Source organism: Spinacia oleracea, chromosome 6, assembly GCF_020520425.1.
Source record: "Spinacia oleracea cultivar Varoflay chromosome 6, BTI_SOV_V1, whole genome shotgun sequence".
Taxonomy (NCBI): domain Eukaryota; kingdom Viridiplantae; phylum Streptophyta; class Magnoliopsida; order Caryophyllales; family Amaranthaceae; genus Spinacia; species Spinacia oleracea.
The window spans coordinates 133471454-133496208 of record NC_079492.1 but is presented as its reverse complement, the minus strand read 5'-3'; the positions used below and the strand labels follow the sequence as shown (position 1 = coordinate 133496208).

Genomic DNA, 24755 nt, shown 5'->3' with positions numbered 1-24755 from the left:
AAGTGCCGAAATTTTTAGTACCTTAAGGGCGATTCTAGTTGGTCAATCTTAAGGCGGATCCGGACGTACTGTGGACTATCTACGGAGGGACGACACTTGGAGTCCTAAAGACTTGTTCTTGTTCGGTTCGGGCGCAGCTAGGGAAGGCACGCAACAAAGAGTATGCATCTAAACTATGCTATATGATTATGTGTAAATAATATGTATTCCTGGCTAAATGGTTTTTCCGCATAATTTATGAATTGTCATATGTATCATAACCTAACAGTGGTATCACGAGCCTCTTATTATTTTCATAATCTAAATTGCATGAACATGGTTAAATATACAAATTTGCAAGAATTAAAAGGGGTGATTAATTTTCGTAATTGTTAATTAATTGCAAATTGCGTTTATTTAATTATACGTACGCAGTTTTTCGGCAGTTTCTTCGTTACTCATCCAAATTGAGTGATTTTTGTGTCAATTCCGCATGTAAAAGGCATTCTAAATTTTTGACAAAATTAGTATTTTTCTGCCGAACCCAGAATTCTCAAATTCGAAGCCTAACTATGACTTTTCGAAGGTTTTAGTTTTTCGAATGCAAAATTTCGTAAATTTAAGATGTTAAATTAAATATTTGCGATTCTTGTTGATAAATCTTGAATTTTTGATTGACCTACTGTATATGTTTAACAAGTTTGAATGCCTAGCCTTGTTAATTATGCAATCTAATTTGTAATTATGATTAATTTGTTGAAAATTAGAATAATTTAGAATTAATTTGATTTTCACAATTAATTATAATTTAATTAGATACCTATGATTAAAAACCACCATAAAAATTGTAAATTTATGATAAATTTTGAATTTTTATGACCTAGACTTGAATCCATGTTAATCGGAAATCAATTGAATAATAAATTTTCGATTTTTCGCCCCAAAATTATGAAATTAATATTAATTTATTAATTTGTCATTAATTTTAAATATAAATTTTTTAAATTTTATGCGATTCGTTCATATAACTTGCACGCACAAAGCAATGGACGCTACGTGTTACCCTTAAGGGGTGTTGTATAGTGCGGGCATGCGACGACGAGCAAGGGAGCTCGTCGCCCGTGCGGCACGAATGCAATGAGCAAGGGCATGGTGCACGAGCACAAGGCAGCAGCCCTGCCTTGTGTCGTGGGCTACGAGCACTGGACGAATGGGCATGGGCGAAGGCAAGGCACGACAGTCGCGTGTGGGCAGCAAGCGAGCTGCGCCACAACGCGCACTGCCTCGCGCAAGCGCGCGCAGCGAGCGCAAGCTCGCGTGCCACGAGTGCTGCGCCCAGCGTCGATGCCTCGCGCAGCGAGCGCTGGCTCGCACAAGCGAGCGCTGGCGAGCGCGCGCAGCGAGCGCTGGCGAGCTCGCACAAGCGAGCGCTGGCGAGCGCGCGCAGCGAGCGCTGGCGAGCGCGCGCAGCGAGCGCTGGCGAGCGCGCACAGCGAGCGATGGCTCGCGTGCATCGAGCGCTGGCGCGCGCGCAGCGAGCACCAACTCGCACGATTGCTTGCGAAGGGTAGAAGCAGCAGCTATGCGACACAGCGCATGGGCTGCGCGCACATGGCCAGCGATGGCTGTGTGCGTGTGGCCCATGGGCGTGCGATGCGTAGGGTGTTTGCGTTGCGATTAGATCGTTTTGAATGTTTAATTTGAAATTTTCAGTTTACGTAATTTTAATTAATTTTAAAATTAATAATTTAAATTATTTTCTTGGATTTTAATTTTGAATATTGTAATTATAATAAATGTTATTTATTCTAATTATTTTACTAAAATTAAAATCATGAATTAATTTAAATACGACTGAAATTAAATTAAACTTTTTGGATTCAATTATAAATTTATATGAGCTTTAAATTTTAATTAAATTTGTATGTTTCCGGTTAGACTAGAAATACATTTTTATGTTTAAAATTAGTAAAGCATATGAATTTGTTGGTTTGAGTGGGAGCCCTTTTTAGTCATAAACTCTTGATTAGGTCTACAAATCCTTAAGGTTAAAACAACTTGATTAGAATTAATAAGGACTGAATAATTGGTAGATTATTGGTGCCCTTGATTAATTGCTGCAAATGTTTACGTGATGCATAATGTGTTTTACTAACCAGCTATGTGGGCCATTCATGATAATGAATGGGTGAATGGTATATATTGTATATGTACTATTTTGCAGGTTATGAAGTGACTAGTATGGCCCAAATAGGATAGAAAATATGGTCTGCGTACCATTAATTTGAATGTAATTGGTCTAAAGTACCAAAGTTGTTTTTCAATTCAAAAATGGTCTGCGTACCATCAAATAGTTGTAATTAGTTTTAATTATAGCTTATCCTATTTGAAGAAAATGGTGCCTCCCACGGAGATTTTCAAGACGGACTTTGAAGTTAAAGCTTCAAGATGAAGTCGGGCCATACTAGATCACATTTATCTTATGCATGTTTTAAGTTATTTATTGCTTTTAAATATGTCTTAAAATGCATGAGATCATAAGCTTGATTATGTTGCATAATTAAGGATTTTAGTTCACTTAAAATCTAACCAACATAGTAAGAGCCTTAAGTTCCAAACTTAAAAATTGAGTTAAAAGGTGTCATGCCAAAATATACACTTGCTTGGATATCCTTTACATCAATCTAGTAATAGTTTTCGCTCAGCGAGGTGTTACTTATTGGTCCTAAAGGGGCAAGGTACACAAACAATTGTGAGTACATGTTAGTTTTGGTGAAACTCAACGATATAAGTAAGGAGTCCTTTTATGTCGTGGCAAAATCGATAGGTTTACCTAATAAGTTCTTAGACGTACCTATCAACCAAGAATAGTTTCTAGACTATTAGCAAAAGGCTTTTGCTTACCTAAGATGTTTTAGAATTAAGTCGACAAACTGTGCTTAGTTCTTCAATGATTTTAGGATCTTGGAATCATTTTATTCACACCTGCCGGAACACATAACTTGAATAAAATGCTTAATAAACATTGAATTATGCATGTATGCTAGAATTTAAGTTTATTAAGAGAAACTGTGAATGGTTATTTATTTGTTTATTCTTTTCAATTGTAGTTTTTAATATGGCAAACAACAATTCATTCAACATTCGATCAATTCTCGAAAAGGAGAAGTTGAACGGGAAAAACTTCCTTGACTGGCAAAGGAACTTGCAAATAGTTCTTATGCAGGAAGAAAAGGAGTATGTCTTAGAAGAGGCGATGCCCGAAGCCGCAGGCGACGGGGTCACTCAGGCAGCCCTCAATCGTTGGATTGATGCCAACAAGGATGTGAAATGTCTAATGCTCGCCACCATGAGTGCGGATCTGCAGAAAACGTTCATCAACTCAGATGCTTTCACAATCATCAGTGAGTTGAAGAACATGTTCCAAGATCTGGCTCGAGTCGAAAGATTCGAGACTCATAGGCAAATTCTTGAGACTAAGCTTAAGAAAGGCGAGCCCGTAAGTCCACATGTTCTCAAAATGATTGGACTCATTGAGAATATGAGTCGGCTGGATCAGCAATTTTCTCAGGAAATGGCTATAGACACCATCCTCCATTCTCTTCATAGCGGGTATGATCAGTTCAAACTGAACTACAGTATGAATAGTCTGGACAAAACGCTCACTGAGCTTCACGGTATGCTGAAGACCGCTGAAAAGACGCTCAAAAGTGATAAGCAGGATGTGCTTATGGTGCGTGGGGGCAAGTTCAAGAAATCTGGAAAGAAGAGGAATGCTAAGAAAGGTGGCAACAAGGCCAGCCCAACTAAGCAAACTGGCGCCAAATCTGTAAAGAGGAAGGTCAGTCAACCCACTTCTGAATCCGAATGCTTCTACTGCAAGAAGAAGGGGCATTGGAAGAGAGATTGCTTGAAGCTAAAGGAAGATCAGAAGAACGGAACAGTCGTTCCATCTTCAGGTATTTTCGTTATAGACTGTATACTTGCTAATTCAACTTCTTGGGTATTAGATACAGGTTGTGGCTCACACTTATGTTCCAATCCACAGGGACTAAGAAGAAGTAGAAAGTTAAGCAAGGGTGAAGTCGACCTACGAGTGGGAAATGGAGCACGGATTGCTGCATTAGCTGTAGGAACTTACTATTTGTCGTTGCCCTCCGGGCTAGTTTTGGAACTGGAAGAATGTTTCCATGTTCCAAGTCTTACTAAAAACATCATTTCAGTTTCTTGCTTAGATGCTAAGGGATTTTCCTTTTTAATAAAAGACAATAGTTGTTCGTTTTATTTTAAAGAGATGTTTTATGGATCTGCTAGATTAGTCAATGGACTTTATTTATTAGATCACGACAAACAAGTATATAACATAAATACCAAAAAGGCCAAAAAGGATGATTCAGATCTCACCTATCTGTGGCATTGTCGATTAGGCCATATAAACTTGAAACGCTTAGAAAGACTTTAAAAGGAAGGAATTCTAGAACCATTTGACTTATAGGATTATGGTAAATGCGAATCATGTTTACTTGGCAAAATGACAAAGCAACCTTTCTCTAAAGTTGGAGAAAGAGCAAATGAACTATTGGGTTTAATCCATACAGATGTATGTGGACCAATGAGTACAAATGCTAGAGGTGGTTTCAGCTACTTTATCACTTTCACTGATGACTTCAGTAGATATGGTTATGTCTACCTAATGAAGCATAAGTCTGAATCCTTTGACAAATTCAAGGAATTTCAGAGTGAAGTAGAGAATCAATTAGGCAAGAAGATTAAGGCACTGCGGTCTGATAGAGGCGGTGAATATCTGAGCTATGAATTTGATGACCATCTGAAAGAATGTGGAATTCTATCAGAATTGACTCCTCCTGGAACACCACAATGGAACGGTGTGTCGGAACGGAGGAACAGAACCTTGCTAGACATGGTCAGGTCAATGATGGGTCAGGCCAAACTTCCATTAGAATTTTGGAGACATGCACTAAATACAGCTGCACTCACTATAAATAGAGCTCCGTCTAAAGCTGTCGAAAAGACTCCTTATGAATTATGGTTTGGAAAACCTCCAAATGTATCTTTTCTTAAGATTTGGGGATGTGAAGTATACGTCAAACGATTAATTTCAGACAAACTTCATCCAAAATCTGACAAATGTATCCTTGTGGGCTATCCAAAGGAAACAAAGGGGTATTACTTCTACAATACATCTGAGAACAACGTGTTTGTTGCTCGAGATGGTGTCTTTTTGGATAAAGATCACATTTCCAAAATGACAAGTGGGAGAAAAGTAGACCTCGAAGAAATTCGAGTCGAACAACAAACTCTAGAGAATGCTCAAGATGACATTCAGGATGAAACTCAGAGATCTTTAGAAGAATCTGGTGAGAATCATGGTCAATCTAGAAATGTTACCCCGCGTAGATCTCAAAGATATAGATCTCAACCGGAAAGGTACTTAGGTATTTTGACGAACGAGAGCTATGACGTTATATTACTTGAAGGTGATGAACCTGCGACTTACAAACAAGCTATGACGAGCCCTAGCTCCAAGCAATGGCAAGAAGCCATGCAATCTGAATTAGACTCCATGTCTGAAAACCAAGTATGGGATTTGGTCGATTTGCCAGATGGCTACCAAGCCATTGGAAGCAAATGGGTTTTCAAACTGAAAAAGGACAAGGATGGGAAACTTGAAGTTTTCAAAGCTAGATTGGTTGCAAAAGGTTACAGGCAAGTCCACGGTGTGGATTACGATGAAACCTTTTCACCAGTTGCAATGCTAAAGTCTATTCGGATAATGTTAGCAATCGCTGCATATTAAGATTACGAAATATGGCAGATGGATGTCAAAACTGCTTTCTTAAACGGCGTTTTAACAGAAACTGTGTTTATGACACATCCTGAAGGTTTTGAGGATCCAAAGAATGCTAAAAAGGTATGCAAGCTAAAGAAGTCAATCTACGGATTGAAGCAGGCATCCAGGAGCTGGAATATACGTTTTGATGAAGCAGTCAAAGACTTTGGTTTCATCAAGAACGCAGACGAATCTTGTGTATACAAGAAGGTCAGTGGGAGCAAAATTGCTTTCCTAGTATTATATGTCGACGACATATTACTTATCGGAAATGACATTCCTATGTTGAACTCTGTCAAGATTTGGCTTGGGAAATGTTTTTCGATGAAAGATCTAGGAGAAGCACAGTACATATTGGGCATCAAGATTTACAGAGATAGATCTAAAAGGATGATTGGACTTAGTCAAAGCACTTATATTAATAAGGTGCTTGATAGGTTCAAAATGGCGGACTCCAAGCGAGGCTACCTACCCATGTCTCATGGAATGACTCTAAGCAAGACTCAGTGCCCAAAAACACTTGATGAGCGTAGACGAATGAATGGGATTCCATATGCATCATTGATTGGTTCAATAATGTATGCTATGATATGTACACGCCCGGATGTTGCGTACGCACTCAGTGCTACGAGCAGATACCAGTCAGACCCAGGAGAGGCGCATTGGACTGCTGCCAAGAATATTCTGAAGTACCTGAAAAGGCACAAAGATGACTTCCTGGTCTATGGTGGAGATGATGAATTAATTGTTAAAGGCTATACGGACGCAAGTTTCCAAACCGACAAAGATGATTTCAGATCACAGTCTGGGTTTGTCTTCTGTCTCAACGGAGGAGCAGTAAGCTGGAAATGTGCTAAGCAAAGCACCATTGCGGATTCTACAACTGAAGCGGAGTACATTGCTGCACATGAAGCAGCAAAAGAAGCTATATGGCTAAGGAAGTTCATAGGTGAACTTGGTGTGGTCCCCTCCATTAAAGGACCAATAGCCCTGTATTGTGATAATAACGGAGCTATTGCACAGGCAAAGGAGCCTAGACACCACCAGAGAGTCAAGCATGTACTTCGTAGATTTCACCTTCTACGAGAGTTCGTTGAAAGAAAAGAAGTCGAGATAAGCAAAATTGGAACTGATGACAACATATCAGATCCATTGACTAAACCTCTGCCGCAGGCAAAGCACAACTCGCACACTGCAGCTATGGGAATCAAGCATATTGGAGAATGGCTTTGATGTCTCTGTTTAATGTTTTAAAGTTTTAGAGTTTAAATCTTTGTAAAACATTATTGGTTAATCATTCACAATAAATGAAAAGAATTCATTTTTCCATTTAATTTGTGGTTTATTAAATGATGAGTCCCTTCAATTTGACGATATATTCAAGATAGACTGTCAGGACCAGTCCTGTGACTAAGAAATGTCTATCAAGTGAACTTGAATGTCAAAGGTTGAAAATGGTCCCTAGTCGGAGTTTTCTATAAAATTGGACGCATAGAAAACGTTAGACGATTAGAATGCAAGATGACTAGTAGTTCTGTTTCTTGAACTATGTGGACATGGCAATGTCATAATCATTTGCATAGATACTTACTTTGGGAAGACTAGTATCGGACAAGACCTATGAAACTTTACTGTAAGAGATGAAAATCTGTCATAAGTAAATTTCATTAAAATTATTAGACACTAAATCCTCAATACCTGAGTGATTTGAGATTACTTGTTTGAGAACTGGTTACTTTGACGTTGACCAACCGTCGCACCGTAAAAGGAGGCTATAAAGGCAGCTCAGGTAATCACCTATCAAACGAATTCTAATCTCAAGATCGCAAGATTGGGATTGTCCTCCCATAAATCGGGATGAGATGCTTAAAAGTTGTACAAGGCCACTCGGAGAGCTAGAAACTGTGAAATGCATGGCCGTGCTCGGATGAATCATAGGCTATGATTATCTGTTTATTTGATCAGTTGAACTCTGAAACCGAGGAACACCTCTGGACATAATAAGGATGACAACTCTTACCTTATGTTCAAGAGCAAGCATCGAGCCACAAAGGAATTAGGAAATGCACACTTGTCCCTAAGGACTAGTGGGAGACTGAAGTAAATAATGCCCTTGGTCCAAGTATGCATTCAATGATAAGTCTAATAAATGCGGTTCAGTATTAATTAACAAGTTAATAATTCAGTGAGATCAAGTGAGCTGAATGCCTAGCTAGAGGCCGCTTCAGTTCAAGTGGAATTAATGATATTAATCCACAGCTTACTCTTGACTGAACCCGTAGGGTCACACAAATAGTACGTAAACGGATCAAGTATTTAATGGCATTAAATACTCCATCTATGGATATTCGGAATCGACGGATCTTGGTTTCAGTGGGAGCTGAGATCGTCACAGGCAAGAAATGAATACTCCGGAAACGATGATATTGCCGGAAACGGAAATATGGATCGTATCGGAAATATTAATATTATCCAAGTCGTAGATGTTGCCGGAAACGGAAACATTGTACGTATCGGAAAATATTATCGGAAATGGAAATATTGCCGGAATCGGAAATATTGCCGGAAACGGAAATATTGTCTGAATCGGAAATATTATCGGAATCGGAAAATAATTCCGGAAACGGAAATATTAAATATTTGTTCGAAACGGAAATTAATTCCGGAATCGGAAATGTTAAATATTGTTCGTATCGGAAATGAATTCCGGAATCGGAAAATTAATCGGAAGCGCGTCGTACGAATTAGCATCGGACGAGCTTGCTAGACGAAGGCCCAGCACGAAGCCAGGCCCACGTCCAGCAAGGGAAACGCGCGCCACAACACGCCAGCCCAAGGCTGCGCCAGGCCCACCGCAAGGCAGGCCCAGCGCGCGCCCAAGGCTGCGGCAGTCGTGGGCTGCGATGCTCGGGCTTTGTGCGCGCGCGCATGGCGCCCCTCGTGGGCTGCTGTGCGTGCGTGGGTGTTTGTGTTCACATACGAAACCTAAAACGTACAGGATTCGTTTAATGATTAAATTCCTAATTCTATTTGATAAATTAATTAAATAAGAGTTTTATTGTGATTCTAATTTAATTAATTCGTATCCTAATTCGATTCCAATTCTCTTTCCATACCCCTATAAATATGTGGCCTGAGTTCACAATTTATAACAAGTTTTTCAAGTATTCAAAGTGAGTTTTTAAGAGAAAAATTCAGACACATTCCTTGCTCAAAAGTGCCGAAATTTTTAGTACCTTAAGGGCGATTCTAGTTGGTCAATCTTAAGGCGGATCCGGACGTACTGTGGACTATCTACGGAGGGACGACACTTGGAGTCCTAAAGACTTGTTCTTGTTCGGTTCTGGCGCAGCTAGGGAAGGCACGCAACAAAGAGTATGCATCTAAACTATGCTATATGATTATGTGTAAATAATATGTATTCCTGGCTAAATGGTTTTTCCGCATGATTTATGAATTGTCATATGTATCATAACCTAACAAAAAAGGCCACAAAAGTAGTTGGGGATGTAAATACAAATTAGTCTAGCTGAACTGATCAAATAATATCAAAGGGTTTAAAATCAGCTTGATTAGACCATATACGTATCTTGATCTGTTCATGAGAACCACAAGACCCTAACAAACTAAGTATAAGCAAACTTGAGATCAAGTGGAACAAACATGTAAAATCTTAACTTACCGCAGCTTCAACATTTGCTGGAGATTCATCATTAGAACTCGAAAGCATTGATATGATACTAAGAACTATGCTTTCCACCTGACATGTAACATAAACTAGTGTAAGCACTTGGCCATTCTTCAAATATCAGATTGAAAAGGTGCAGGGAATCAGAAAGATAGAAGGAAGGAAGAGTGGGTGGAAGTTCAGAGAAGTAAACTGTAAACAGCCTCATAATCTAATACAAAGAATATCAGATGCAAAAAAATCATAGTGATTGTTCCGGTGTTGTAGAGATGGAAACAATGGGCTTCGAATGAAGGCCCTTTTGTATGTGTTGAAGATCTTGCTTGTTTGAATGAGTGGAGTCCGAATTCACCTGCACAAGAGCAAAGTCACTAGCCTCGGGGGTGTTTCCGAGGAAAGCTCCTCCGATGCCTAAGTAAGAATGATGCTCGGATTCTAGAGAGAAGTTCTCTAGAAGAGTAGTCTTAAGGCGATAAATTGGACGTACCTTGAGGTGTGAGCCTTGGCGGCCTATTTATAGTGTTTGCACAATAAATGCCCATAGGTCATTTATTGCTATTGGGCCTTGGGCCTTGATGGATGGCTGACTAACCATTGGTGGGTTTGATGCTGTTTGTTTAGAGCCATTGGGCTTTGGACTTAGTGGCCCAATAGAGAATCAATTGGGAGCCCAAACAACATGCCCCCCAGACCCGGTCCATTTAGAATTAAATGGGTGGGTTTCCAGCTGTCAGAAGTCCGAAAGTTCCCTCTCTTTTTCTGAAAAGGGATGATTTGCATTGATGACAAGTGTTGGGAGTTGTATTGCGCCGTGTAGATCGTGGGTTGAGGAAGTTGATGCGCCCCTTTTCTTTTCTATAAATACGGGGTGCATTGCTCTTTTCGAACTTTTTACTCCTTCTTTCAAACCCTTTCTCTCTCTAAATTCCGGCGATCGCAGTGTGATTTGTTTCTTCAGATCTACGAAATTCGGCCAACTTTGGACTTCGGGAACTTGTGCTGTTCGTTTTATCGGCGAATTCCGCTTCGGAAGAAGGTAATTTGTTTCTGAATTCTCCTTTTTTCTTCGTTTTTCCTTCTACCCCTCAATCTCAACCCTAGACCGAGAATTCGCGGCCATGGCAAAGAATAGGGGCAAGAGCAAGTTCGTCGTTGGTTCCTCTAGTGAGAGGGAGAACGTGCCTTCGGGAAGGTTACCGAAAACTTCGAGGGGTCGGCCTTCGGAGAGGCCAGTGGAGAGGCGTTCGACTGGTTGGGATGCTTCGAAAGATGATGTTGTTGGCGGGTCTAGCGTGTCTGAACGCGCAACTTCTGGTAAAAAGGCTGGCTCTTCGGGTGTGCGCCGCTCCTACCCTGAGTTTCCAGTTCATTGGACTGAAGCTGATCCGCAGGGTAAGTATGCCCCGATTCTGCATGAGACCACTAAGATCGATGGTCCCTTGGAAAAATCGGTCAGTGGTGACTGGTTGGTGGAGGCGAAGCTGGGGCATTACCATCGGAGGGCCGAAGAGTTATACGGAATCCAGCACGCCTTGGGGTACTGGTGCGAGCTTCCCGACCAGGAGCGTCCTCGGGTGACTCATCCGCCGAGGGGGTTCATCTCTGTGTATACTCATCATTTGGAGAACGGCCTCCGCTTTCCTTTGGATCCCTTCATATCCGAGCTCCTGGTGTCGTATAACATCAGTTTGGCCCAGCTTACCCCCAAATCTATGAGGCACATCATCGGATTTAGATGGGTGTGCGATTTTATTAACTTTCCATGCTCTGTTGCCGTGTTTCGGGATCTGCACGATCTGTCTTTCAACCACGCTTCCAAGGGGGATGGGTATGGTTGGTGGACCATTATCAACAAAAGATCCCGAAGAAAGGGGGAGCCGAACTATATTACGGCCTACCCTTACCTCAGCTCTGATCATAACTGGAAGACGGAGTGGTTGTTCGTTCGTGTGCCGACAGATCCGAAGCATCCACATTTTTACCGCCCTCCGAAGTGGTTTGTGACTCCTGATCCTGATATGCGAAGCGTGGCTGCTCCGGATCGGAACCATCACCACTACGTGGATCTCCTCCAGTGGTTTTTGGCTCGGGAGGACAACTACAAATTGCCGTCCAACTGGCTCCCGAACCTCAACTATATCTTGCGGGAGGACATTCTTGCTGTTGCCGGTCTCAGCAGGATTTTTGACAGGGGTAGGTGTCTTTCGGCTGGGACCGTGCTTTAGTAAGTTTGCCCTCTTCCTTTTTGGTCTCGTTTTACTGATTTCGTTTTGTGCTTTGTTTCTGCAGAGTACGGCTTCAGCTGCGTTGATCCTGTGGTCTTGGGTATTTCTTTGGATCTGAAGACCATTCACGACTCGGCCCCTGATTATAAGTTCGGGAAGGAGAATCCTCGTAATCCTCGCTTGAAGGATTACGTGCTGTCTCCGTCGGGTGTCGCTCGGATATCTGAAGTTCGAGCTGATCCGTGGGATTCTGCCTCTTCTCCCGAAGCTGTTCCAGTGAAAGTCGTGCTCCCTGATTTGAGGACAACCTCGGATCCGGTGAGTGTTTCTAATCTCAATATCTTTTGTTTGTCTTTCTTTTTGGTTGGCCGTCGGCTAACGTCTTGGTCCTGGACCATCTTTTTAGGGTCCTGGGACTGACGCTGTGCCGCGTGCCGTTCCTTCGGTTTCATCTCCGGCTCGGATAGATATCTCTTTATCTAGGAACCGGGTACTTCGCGATTTTTCTTTATTCCTTCCTTTGTCTTGTTTTACCTTTATTGACCCTTGGTTTCTTCTGTTTAGGATCAGCGCAAAAGGAAGAGCAGCACTCTTTTGAGGCCTTCTGCGCATCCGAAGAAGGCGAAAGCTGATCAGTCTTCGGAGAAGGTATTTGTTCTGACTTAGAGCTTTTGTGGTCTGTTCTCTCTTTTTCTGAAACTGACCTTTGAGCGTTTGCCCTGTAGGAAGTGGTTTCGGAAGTCATGCCTCCTCCCAAAAACCTCCTTCACTTCATGCCCTTGCCCGGGCAGAAGTTGAAGAGTGTGGTGGTTGTGGAACCGCCTCCCGTGGACCAACCGCTGGCTGAGGAAGATACCATCCCTTCTCCGCTGAAGCCGTCTGCTGCTTTAGGGATCGAGATCCAGGATATAACCAAGGTGATGGAGGCAATTGAAGCCGACCTTGTTCCTGGCTCGGATGTCCCTATTGTGGCCGAGCAGAAGGAAGAAGCTGCTGACGTTTCTCTCGAAAGGGAGAAAAGTCCGGATAAGGAGATGGTGGATCTCACCGAAGCTCACGTAGAGGTTCCCGAAGCTGAGAAGGAGGAACCCGAGCAGGGTCTGACGAGGAAGAGGCGTCATTCGACCTTGGGCTCCACTTCGACCTCGGCCCTGGATAGACTGATCCACGCTGACCCTTGCTCGGATGTTCCGCTGAAACGGATCCCCGAGGAGGTAAGGGAAGCGATGGCTCGCTATGCCAGAGCTCCGGTTTTGGGGGAGAACCCCATGGCTCACGTGGGATCTTTGGTGGGTCCCGAAGCTGCACGGGAGAATCTTCTTCGGGCCAACCCGCAGTGGAGGGTTCCTGGAGCTGAGGAGAGGAACCCAGCTATGATGGCCCAATATTATCTGAATGAGGTAAGTCTTGGAAATTTTGTTTTGAGTTCCGTTTTTGGTTTGTTGTCTTCTTTCCTCATCTTTTCTTGTCTTTTCTTCTTTCCCAGGCTGTTTTCTGGTCCTCGTTCGCTTCCGAGTGTAGCTCGGTTGAGGAAAGGCAGCTGAGGAGGTATCAGGAGGCTTATGCTCGTGATATCCCTGTCTTGGACCAGAAGGCTGGGCAGCTCATGGCCGAGATGGTGGACCTCAAGCAACTGTACCTTCAGTACAGTCGTGAGGCTAGGGAAGCGGCGGAACAGATCGGGGCCGAAGTTGGGAGGCTCACTTTCCAAGTTGAAGAGGATGCTGAAAAGATAGCTTCCTTCGACAGGGAGAGGAAAGAAATGGCCGCCAAGTTTGCGAGCGAACTTGAAGAAAAAGACAGTCTTCTCAAGGAGATGACGTCTAAATTTGAGGCGGCCATTAAGCAGAGCCAGGAAGCGGAGGCGAGGCTTCAGCAGTTTATCAAGCACCGGGAGATTGTTCAGAATCAAGCTGACAAGGTGCCCGTTCTCCAGCTGAAGATCCGAGAGAAAGATGCTGCCATTCGGAAGTTGGAGCAAGAGAGAGTTGACCTCTACACTGCTGATCAGTGTAGAGAGCAATACTGGAATGGCATCCTGGGTGCTCGGCGGATGTTCGCGAAGCACATGCCTCATTTCCCTTGGAATGAGAAGGTTCCGCTCTGGATGAGGGCCCAGGATCACTTGGTGGAGTGCCAGGCCGATCGAGACGAAGCTGAAGCTGAACGCCAAGCTGCTCTTGCAGAGGCTCGGGCCCAGAAGGCGGCTTCCGAAGGTGATACTACTGCTGGGGGTTCTTCGAAGGATGCTCCTCTGGGGGATGCTCCTGAGACTCCCAGGAGCTAGGGATTCGGGCAGTCGTCTTCTTCAGAGTCGGTCGGTTCCAGTTGAGGACTTCCGAACATGTGCTTGCCTTTCCCCCCTTTTGCCTCGGCGCTGCGTTGTACTTATTTCTTTTTTGTTTTCTTTAGTACTTCGGTAGGCCGGTATTGTCTGTTGATGGCTGCCGATTTTAACTTGTTTCATTTTGTTTTCAATTTTTGAGGTTTTTCGATGTATTTGTACTTCCCCCAAATATTGAATAAAAAATGAATGTTTGTTACTTGGCTGCTTCTTTTCAACTTGTTCTTTCGCAATTTTTAGGTCTTTAAATCCGTAGATTTCTCGAGCTCCTCTTTCTGTAGACTTGCTAAAAACCTTTTGACCTTGCGAGCTCTTTAGATCCGTAGATCTGTTAAGAGACTTTTTAACCTTTGCGAGTTCTTCAAATCCGTAGATCTGCTAAGAGGCTCTTTGACTTTGCGAGTTCTTCAAATCCGTAGATCTGCTAAGAGACTCTTTAGTTTTGCGAGTTCTTCAAATCCGTAGATCTGCTAAGAGACTCTTTAGTTTTGCGAGTTCTTCAAATCCGTAGATCTGCTAAGAGGCTCTTTGACTTTGCGAGTTCTTCAAATCCGTAGATCTGCTAAGAGACTCTTTAGTTTTGCGAGTTCTTCAAATCCGTAGATCTGCTAAGAGACTCTTTAGTTTTGCGAGTTCTTCAAATCCGTAGATCTGCTAAGAGACTCTTTAGTTTTGCGAGTTCTTCAAATCCGTAGATCTGCTAAGAGACTCTTTAGTTTCCAGACTCTTCAAATCCGTCGATCTGCTCAGAGGTCTGGATTGTTCTTCCGATCTCTTGTGGTTCGGAAACCTGGGCAAGAGATCGCTAGTCTGCCTCTTTAGTTATGCCTTCGGCGATCCGTGGATCTGAGCCGGAGTTTTATAACTTGATTCGAGCGACTGTTTGTTGCGAACAAATTTTATTAGGGTACCGCGAATCCGAGGATTCTGGACGGTTCCCTGAAGTGTATGATTTGGTCATTTCTTGCATTTTATCAAGGAATGGACAAAGTCAACCTGTTTTTAGTCTCGGATTGATCAGATCCGAGGCTGCATATATATATAAGGGGACAATAAATATAGAGATAAGTTTAATGAAACACATGGTGCCAATGGCTTTCCTCTTCTCATTAAACAACTTACTTGGTCTACAGACAGAGGTCATACAAAATATTTTTTGAGAACATCGGTATTCCAATGGTTCTTCAAAATTGTTCCATCTAACTGTCTCAGCATAAACGTGCCTGGCCTCTTTTCGGAATGGATGATGTATGGTCCTTCCCAAGTGGCTGAGAGTTTGCCATGGATCCGTCCTTTCTGAACCGAGGCGGCGTTTCTGAGCACTAGATCACCGACTTTTAGGGGTCTGGCGTTGACTCTTCGGTTGTAATGCTTGTTGACCCTCTGCAAATAGGCTGCGTTGAGTGTCCTTGCATCGTTCCGAGCTTCGTCCAGTAGATCGAGAGCTTCGGATAGAAGTTGATTGTTGCTTTCTCCTTGGAGCCCATCATACCTGTTGTATGCCTGGATCCTCAGGCTTTCTGTTCCGATTTCCACAGGGATTACAGCTTCGGATCCGTATACAAGGTGGAACGGTGTTTGTCCGGTAGCTTCTTTTTCAGTGGTCCGAAGGGACCATAGCGTTCCGGGTAGCTCTTCTAACCATTTGTTTTTGTCATCCTCGACTCTTTTCTTGAGTGCGTTGAGGATGAGTTTGTTAGCAGCTTCGGCTTGCCCGTTGCTTTGTGGGTGACAGACTGCCGAGTATGCTAGGTGTATGCCGAACTGTTTGCACCACTTTTGCAACGGGGTGTTGTCGAACTGTTTCCCGTGGTCGAAGACCATCAGTCTTGGTATGCCGAACCTTGTGATGATGTTCTGCCATATGAACTTGCGGACCTGAGGTTCGGTGATGGAGGAGACAGCTTCGGCTTCGATCCATTTGCTAAAATAGTCGACTCCTACAATCAACCACTTCTTCTGGTTCGTTGCTGAGGGGAAGGGACCAATGATGTCTAACCCCCACTGTGCGAATGGTAAGGGATACAGTGTTGATTGTAGGGTTTGAGCTGGTTGATGGATGGCTGGTGCGAACTTTTGGCATTTCTCGCATTTCCTTGCCATCTGCTTTGCCTCGGAAACCATAGTGGGCCACCAGTACCCAGCCCGAAGGGCTTTATGTGCTAACGTCCTACCTCCAATGTGGTTTCCGCATATCCCGAGGTGGATTTCCCTTAGGATGTAGTCAGCGTCTGTTGGACCCACACATTTTAACAGCGGAGCAGAGAATGATTTCCTCATGAGCTCTCCTTCGGCGCTGATGATGAACCATCTGTTGAATCTTTTCAGTTTTCTCGCTTGCAGCTTATCTTCGGGGAGTTCTCCCCTTTCTTTGTATGCAACTACTGCGTCCATCCAGCTAGGTTCGGTACGTAAGCTGCATACTGTGGTGGGTAGCAAGTCGATGCTTCTCTCTTGGTGAACTTCCACGTGGACCGACCTGTTTAGGTCGATGAGTGTTGAGCTTGCGAGTTTTGACAGTGCGTCTGCTTGCGTGTTCTGTCCTCGGGGAATGAGGGTGACTTCAAAGGATCTTAACTTTGACGTTAAGGATTTAATTTTTGCTAAATAGGCTGTCATGCTGGGCCATTTGGCCTCATACTCCCCTCGGATCTGGTTGGCTACAAGCTGGGAATCAGTTTTGAGGCGAACATGTTCGGCCTCCAGGGATAAACAAAGCTCTATCCCTGCGATTGCGGCCTCGTATTCGGCCTCGTTGTTGGTTGCTTTGAAGCCGAACTTCAATGCATACTCTATGCTTTTCCCCGTCGGGGGGATCAATACAACTCCTGCCCCTGAGCCGTTTATTGTGGAAGATCCGTCAGTGAAGACCTCCCAAGTGCTTTTCGTATCATCCAACATTTCCTGGTATGAGCACTCGGCCAAGAAGTCTGCCAATGCTTGTGCTTTGATTGCTGTCCTCGGCTGATATTTGATGCCGAACTCTGATAGTTCGAAGGCCCAGGCAGCCAATCTTCCTGACCTCTCTATTTTGTCGAGTACTTTTTCGAGCGGTTGGTCAGTTAGCACTGTGATCTGGTGGGAGTCGAAGTATGGCCTCAGTTTTCGGGCAGCTACCACTACTGCATATGCGACTTTCTCGATGAGTGGGTATCGGGTTTCGGCCCCTGTGAGTGTTCGGCTGGTGAAGTAGATTGGCTGTTGCTTCTTTTCTTCTTCCCGAAGAAGCACTGCGCTGACGGTTCCAGGGCTAACTGCGACATATAGGTACAGGGTTTCCCCCTCCTTTGGTCTGGCCAGTGTCGGCAGTTGAGCTAGGTGGGCTCTGAGTTGCTGGAAAGCTTCTTTTTGCTCCTGTTCCCATATCAGTTCGGGATCCACTTTCCTCGGGACCCCCTTTTTCTTGACTGGTTCTGCTTCTCCTCCGGGGAGGTTCTTTGGTTTCAGTGCCTTGAAGAAGGGAGCTCCCTTGTCCGAGGCTTTTGATATGAACCTTGTTAGTGCGGCTAACCTGCCGGTTAGCCTCTGCACATCTCTCTTGGTCTTCGGCTCGGGTAAATCCAATGCCGCTTGGACTTTGTCTGGGTTCGCATCAATTCCTCTTTCGCTCACCATGAATCCGAGGAACTTCCCTGACTTCACCCCGAAGACGCATTTTTTTGGGTTCAGCTTCATGCTGTATTTTCTCAGATTTCCGAAGGTCTCTGCCAAGTCTTTGACATGGTCTTCCTCCTTGATGCTTTTTACGATGGAGTCATCCACGTAGACCTCCACATTCCTCCCTTTCTGGTCGGCGAAGACGTGGTCAACTAACCTCTGGTAGGTGGCTCCGGCATTTTTCAAGCCGAAAGGCATCATTTTGTAGTTGAACACTCCTGCGCTTGTGATGAACGCTGTCTTTGCCCTGTCATCGGGGTGCATGAATACTTGGTGGTAGCCTGAAAAGGCATCCATGAAGCTGAGCAGTGCATGGCCGCTGGTGGAGTCAACCAGTTGATCTATCCTTGGCAGGGGATAGCAGTCTTTGGGGCAGGCTCGGTTCAGATCTGTGAAATCTACGCACATTCGCCATGAGCCGTTCGCTTTCTTGACCATCACAACGTTGGCCAGCCACTTCGGATACATGCATGGTTCGATGAATCCGGCCTCTTGCAACTTTTTAACCTCCTCGGCGATGGCTTTGTTTTTCTCCGAGGAGTAATTTCTCTTTTTTTGCTTGATTGGCCGAGCTTCAGCGTTGACATCCAGCTTGTGACAAATCAGCTTCGGATTTATCCCTGGCATATCTGCTGCTGACCATGCAAAGATGTCTTTATGATCCCTGAGTAATCGGATCAAATCGATTCGGAGCCCCGAGCTTAGGCCCTTGCCTATTCGGACGCTCCTGTCTGAATCATCTTCGAGGAAGATATCCTCCATTTCTTGATCCGGTTCGGGGGATAGGGTTTCGGGGCGAGCATCAACTTCCGCGGGAGACAAGCTGCTCGTGCTTGCTCTTCTCCTTTTTGCCTCGCTTTCCTCTCCCGTAGCTCCTTTTTCCTCCTCGGGGCCGTCCCCTAGTTTGGGCTTTCGGACAGCAGTGTGGCAGGTTCTTCTCGCCACTTCTTGATCACCTCTGATTCGTTCGGCGAATCCTGCATCCGAGACGTATATCATCAGCTGGTGGTATGTGGAGGGGACTGCTTGCATCTTGTGAATCATGGTTCTCCCCATGATTACGTTGTATACGGAGTCGCAGTCCATCACCAAGAATTCGTCCCGAAGGGTTTTTGCTGCCTGGCCTTCGCCCACTGTGACTGGCAGGGTGATCTTTCCTCGAGGGATAGCTGCGGATCCGTTGAATCCGATCAGAGGATAGCTGACTTTCGTCAGTGCTTCCTCTGGTTCTTCGAGGATCAGCTGCTCGAAGCAGTTTCTGAAGATGATGTTGACGGCACTTCCTCCGTCGACTAACACTCGATGTACGTTGTGATTGTTGAGGTCCATGGAAATGACCAAAGGATCGTCATGTTTGTACTGGACTCCGAAGCAATCATCAGCAGTGAAGGTCATGTTCGGGGGGTGTGGTTGGTTGTCTCCAACCGCGCTGAAGTTGACCCGATGGGAGAGGGCTCTTAGGTGTTTTTTGCTGGCCTGGCCAGACTTCTGTCCCCCGAACACCACTAGGATGTCATTTTTCTTGTGCCCTGTTGCTTCGTAGACCCTTTTCTGGGGTTGCTCGTGTTGTTTGCCGCTTGCGGCCTTTTCTTTTTCCTCCCTTCGGTCTAACAAGTACTGTTTCAGGTAGCCTCGGCGAACGAGGTCTTCAATGTTATCTTTCAGCGAGTTGCACTCTTCGGTATGGTGACCGAAGTCATCATGGAACTCGCACCACTTGTTCTTGTTTCTCCGAGCTGGGTTGGACTTGAGCTTCCCCGGTAGTTTCCACTTTTCATCATTTCTGTTGAGGCTAAATATCTCTTTTCGGGGCAGAGTTAGTGGAGTGTAGTTGGTGTATTTGGGTTGAAGTTCACCCCTTCTCCCGTCTTTCTTCGGGCTCATCTCTCTAGCTCCTACTTTCTCTTTCCCTTTCCTTGAGCCGCCCTCGGGCCTGCTCTGGTTATTCTTTGTGTCTCTCGGATCTGACGATCCCTTCAATTTTGCAGCGGCCTTGTTGAACTCTTCGGTTCTGATGAACGCATCGGCCATTTGGAGCACGTCAGCTATTTTGGAGGGGTTCTTCATTGAGAGTTCGTCACGGAACTTCCCTTCCTGGAGCGCGTGCTTCAAGGCGAAGATGGCCACGTCTGGCTGCAAGTTTGGTATGTTTGTTGATTCTTTCATGAATCTGGCCATGAATTCTCTCAGACTTTCGTCTCTTTCTTGTTGGATTGAGGTCAGTTCTGCTGTGGTTCGCTCGGGGCGATTGTTGCTCACGAACTGTGTGCAGAATCTCTTTTTCAGCTTTTTCCAGCTCTTGATCGATCCCTTCGGCAGCGATCTAAACCACTCTCCCGCCACTCCGGTTAGCGTGGTTGGGAAGTATTTACACCAACATGCTTCGGAGTAGGGACTCAAGAACATTTGCTGTTCGTATGAGATGACATGATCCCTCGGATCTGTGATTCCGCTGTAGGTTAGGTGCGCTGGCAGTCTTACTTTCGGTATTTCTTCCATGATCAGCTCGTCCGAGAAAGGGGATGACGTAGGAGTCATGATTCTTTTCCCGAGTCTAGCCCTGATGCCTTCGTTTGCCGAGGTTCTGTGATTAGAACGCTCGGGCGTACGATGGGGGCTAGGGGTTCGATCATGCCTCCTGTCTCTTCTTCTTTCTCGGCTACTGATCTCGGGTCGTTCGCCAGACCTGCTCGACTCACCTACCCCGAGTCTCGTATGGATCGAAGGTCTTAACCTTGAATGGACCGAGGGTCTCAACCTGCTGAGCACCGAGCTTCGGATCCGAGTGTTACGGGTAGTTGATTCGCTTTGGAGAGCTGTTGGAGTAGGCGATGGTCTCGCAAACCAATCTGGTTGCTGTTGTGCCCTTTTTTGGGTGTCCCACGTGCTTTCCATCCACCTCGACGTCAAGTGTGTACCTGTCAAGGGAAGGAGTTCTCGTTCGGGTCTGGACACTTCCACACTGGGTGGCTCGTTCAGCCTTCGCCTGGTCCTCCTCTCTTCTCTGCGGTCATTTGCCAGCCCTTGCTGCTTCTCATTGAAGAGGAAGTTTTGCATGATGGTCATGGCCGCAGTGAGCTCTTCCCTAGTTGGAATCGGAGGTCCTGCATTTGTGGCGGTCGTAGCTCTGCTTGGCTGTGACCTCGCCATCGATTGAGGGTGCCCCTCTTGGTCAGATTCTGAATCTGACCGCACCATCATATCGTCGTCTTTGTTGTTAACAACATCGTTCACCATTTTCGCGGAAAGAGGTGATTGATGTCTTTCAAAGGCTTTGAAGTGTTCTTCCCCACAGACGGCGCCAAATTGTTCCGGTGTTGTAGAGATGGAAACAATGGGCTTCGAATGAAGGCCCTTTTGTATGTGTTGAAGATCTTGCTTGTTTGAATGAGTGGAGTCCGAATTCACCTGCACAAGAGCAAAGTCACTAGCCTCGGGGGTGTTTCCGAGGAAAGCTCCTCCGATGCCTAAGTAAGAATGATGCTCGGATTCTAGAGAGAAGTTCTCTAGAAGAGTAGTCTTAAGGCGATAAATTGGACGTACCTTGAGGTGTGAGCCTTGGCGGCCTATTTATAGTGTTTGCACAATAAATGCCCATAGGTCATTTATTGCTATTGGGCCTTGGGCCTTGATGGATGGCTGACTAACCATTGGTGGGTTTGATGCTGTTTGTTTAGAGCCATTGGGCTTTGGACTTAGTGGCCCAATAGAGAATCAATTGGGAGCCCAAACAGTGATGATCTTTTAAACTATTTTTCAATCATCAATGCTACTAGACCAAACCGATTTCATATACTTTGTAAGACAGTCTGAAGGCATGATCAAATAAAACATAGCAACTACCAATGAATCCAGTAATTACATTCACAAGACAAAATTTGTAGATGTTGCAAGGGCTGCAGGTACATTTTTCTTTCAAAGTTTCGATCAGATTGTTCTTCAGCTAATCAGAGTGCATTGTTGACAATTGGGTTATAGTTTCATCATTAAACTTATCGCTTCTAGCCAGAGACCAAATTAGGCGTCTACAAACCTATAAACCCATAAATTTGAGGTTGTATTTGACAAAGTTTTCTTTTTCCACCCACCTTTTCTTACTTAAAATATTCTTTTCTTACAAGCACACACATTTTTACATTATTTCTCTTACTTTATTCATATTTTATTATACACACCACCTTTCTACATAATTTATCATATTTCTATTAATATTATACAAATAGTAATTATAAAGAACATTATAAAACAGAAAACAGATGTGGTATAAAAGTATGCAAACCACTAGCCAGATATAGTAATAGATTTGTTTCATACTCTATTCCCAACCTCCCCACCCACACAGTGGCCACACCCCACAAGCTCACAGTACCGCCCACATTTATAATTGGTTAGTGAAAGAGATGCATCTTGGCAATTTGTCACGGGCGGGTTCCCCCATTAGCCCGGCAATACCTTTTCTTATTCTCAAGTTGATATCTGCTGTCTATTTCAAAATAATCAGTCATGAAAGTAGGTATGTTAGTATGTATATCGGTTCTAACTTCCAAGTCAGCCCCGGAGGGCTGAGGATACACCGGAAACGGATCGGACATGTGAATTTTTTTTTTTACCGTGTATAGGTAAATTTTTTTTTTTTTTTTTTGACTAGTACAAAAAAAAAAAAAACAAACAACAACAAAATCTAATTTGGCGCTCTAACAAAAGAAGCACGAGCTAAACTGTCTTGAATAGCATTCCTAGCTAGGTCACCATATGTGATTTTGCTAAATCCTTTCCATGTATTAACTTTTTATGATTGTTATTTTTATTAATTATTACATACAATATTTTTTAATAACGATCTTAATTATAGCATCACTATAAGTGAGCTTTCATTTGTGACTCATAAACCTTTCATAATTTATTTTTTTCTATAATGGTGAGTCCTTGTATTTAAAATATTGTTTGAGAATCTTAAAAAGTAATTTTTCATTTATTAATTAATGAACTTTTTTCCATAAGTTTTTTCCTGGCAAACTTTCCTTTAGAGGGCGAAAAAAAATCTTTCAAAAAAATTATTAAAATGAGAATTGTTGACATTTTTTTAACTCGTCCAATGAGGCTTTTCTTTAGCAATATTTTTTATCCTTTTATGTGAGCCCACATTAAAAACGATCTTAAGAATTCATTATTAGGGACGTAACATAAAAACTGGTGGAACTTTTATAAAAGAGCTGATACATACTTCTTTTTTTTTTTTTTTTGACATTGGATAAAGATACAAGAAAAATACATAAAAATAAAATACTAATTAACCAGCCGCCCTATAACCCGCCAATGAAGAAAATTGCATTCCAACCATAGCTTCCCTCTTGGCCAGAACATGTGCTGAATGAATCTGGTCTCGATGCACTTTGTTGATAATACAGTTTTTAAACCTCTTTCCGACTTCAAAAAGGGTCTCGATTGTCCATTGAAGCTGAATATTTGGTTTAACTTGTTTCCGCAAGTAAGAAACCAAATTAGCTGAATCAGTATACACTACAATGTCATCAAAGGATGACTCCATTTCCCATTGTAATGCTCGTAGACAAGCCATAGCTTCAACATGAAATGCTGAATTCCCTAAACCATAGTCGCAACCCCCAAGGATTTTCGTGTCGTTAGACTGGCGTTGCTGAAGAACCCAACCCATTCCTGCTCTGAACGTGGCTTTATTCCACGCTCCATCTATAAGAATAACCGTTGTCGACATTGGTAAAGTAGTTTCCATACCTATATTTGCAAAGTAAAACCCTGGCGGGTAATCTGGCGTATGCTCCGGTGGATGAAGAAAACCCAAATTTCCATCATCTTTTCCCTTGAACACTTTGTGTTGTTCTAAAGCTAGCCTAAACTGAATCTGAAACACAATAATATCTCCAGCATTTGAACGGAAAACCCTTTCGTTCCTTGTTATCCATATGGCCCATAAAGTTGCAATAAAGGTGACAACTCTGTCACTGAACTTCCCATCCAAGCTTATAAAAAGCTAGATATATACTTCTTTTTGTATATATGACATGCATATGATGAACCAAACAAGGAAATAAAAGCCTAATCGAAAAAAAAACATAAGAAACACCCTATTGCGCCGGTTAATATTTGGCGATTTTAATAAATATCTTTTAAATTAATTCCCTTTCTATTGTATTATAAAATGTTTTATTCTTTGAAATTTTTTTTTTCTAATTTTAGTTAGGGTAAAATAGTTAAATTACTATTTACGTCACCTTAGACGTTCCCTTATATAATAGAGATAGATACATAGATAAATAATATATATGTTGCATAATTTTCAAAATACTTTATAAATAGAGGGAATGAAAACATGTATTTCTAATCATATGTGAAAATCACATTAACGTCTCGCAACCTTATTATTGTTTATACTTCAAGAAAAAGACATATGTACTCATGCATGCATGGTGTAAAAACTAAAAACCTTTGTCGGATTGGGTTGGGTTTCGAATTTCAGCTTAGATATTCTAAACAATTTAGGTTCTAATATGTCGAGTAAACCAAGCAAGTTACGTTCGACGGTTCGGATTAAGAATTGACGGCTCTAGCAATTAGCCATCAACTAGTATTTGGGCCCGGGTGATGCCTCGGATTATTATGTGAATAACAATTAATTATTACTTTATATATTTATTACATTGGAATATATTAAAACAGACACCAGGAATGACACATGTCATTCTCTGGTGCACATTTTCCAGCCAAAAACCTCTTTCCTAAAAAAAACATATCTACTTTATTTACTTTTTCTCTATTTTTGTATAAACTATTTATGTATTGAAAGTAAAAATAAGATTATAGAATATGAAATTATTAGACGATTTTAGTCAAATCGTCATATTAATAATACGGAGTAGAAACATATTAACTTAATATTTTGGTCAATTAACATATTAAGCATATTGAATATTTTGGTCAAATTATCTTATTAAACATGCAAAATATATAATACACGAAAATTGCATATTAGAT

General features: G+C 43.2%; 1 protein-coding gene across 2 annotated transcripts; it reads left to right on the top strand.

The window, feature by feature from the left end:
- The first annotated feature begins 10474 nt into the window (after positions 1–10474).
- LOC130462583 (uncharacterized) lies at positions 10475–14508 on the top strand. Of its 2 annotated transcripts, XM_056831156.1 has the most exons (6): positions 10475–11711; positions 11808–12061; positions 12150–12233; positions 12308–12391; positions 12469–13143; positions 13230–14508. In XM_056831156.1, the coding sequence occupies exons 1-6, from the start codon at positions 10637–10639 to the stop codon at positions 14028–14030; spliced, it is 2973 nt and encodes a 990-aa protein (XP_056687134.1). In that variant the 5' UTR covers positions 10475–10636; the 3' UTR covers positions 14031–14508. The 2 variants fall into 2 exon arrangements, with proteins under 2 accessions (XP_056687134.1, XP_056687135.1); XM_056831157.1 differs by lacking the exon at positions 12150–12233 and having other exon boundaries at positions 10476–11711.
- The last annotated feature ends 10247 nt before the right edge of the window (positions 14509–24755 follow it).

Bases quoted from the DNA above. Each gene is read 5' to 3' on its own strand.
- LOC130462583 (XM_056831156.1), top strand. From the start codon at position 10,637: ATGGCAAAGAATAGGGGCAAGAGCAAGTTCGTCGTTGGTTCCTCTAGT. The intron at 12,392-12,468 runs GTATTTGTTCTG...TTTGCCCTGTAG, and splicing joins CTGATCAGTCTTCGGAGAAG to GAAGTGGTTTCGGAAGTCAT. The intron at 13,144-13,229 runs GTAAGTCTTGGA...CTTCTTTCCCAG, and splicing joins CCCAATATTATCTGAATGAG to GCTGTTTTCTGGTCCTCGTT.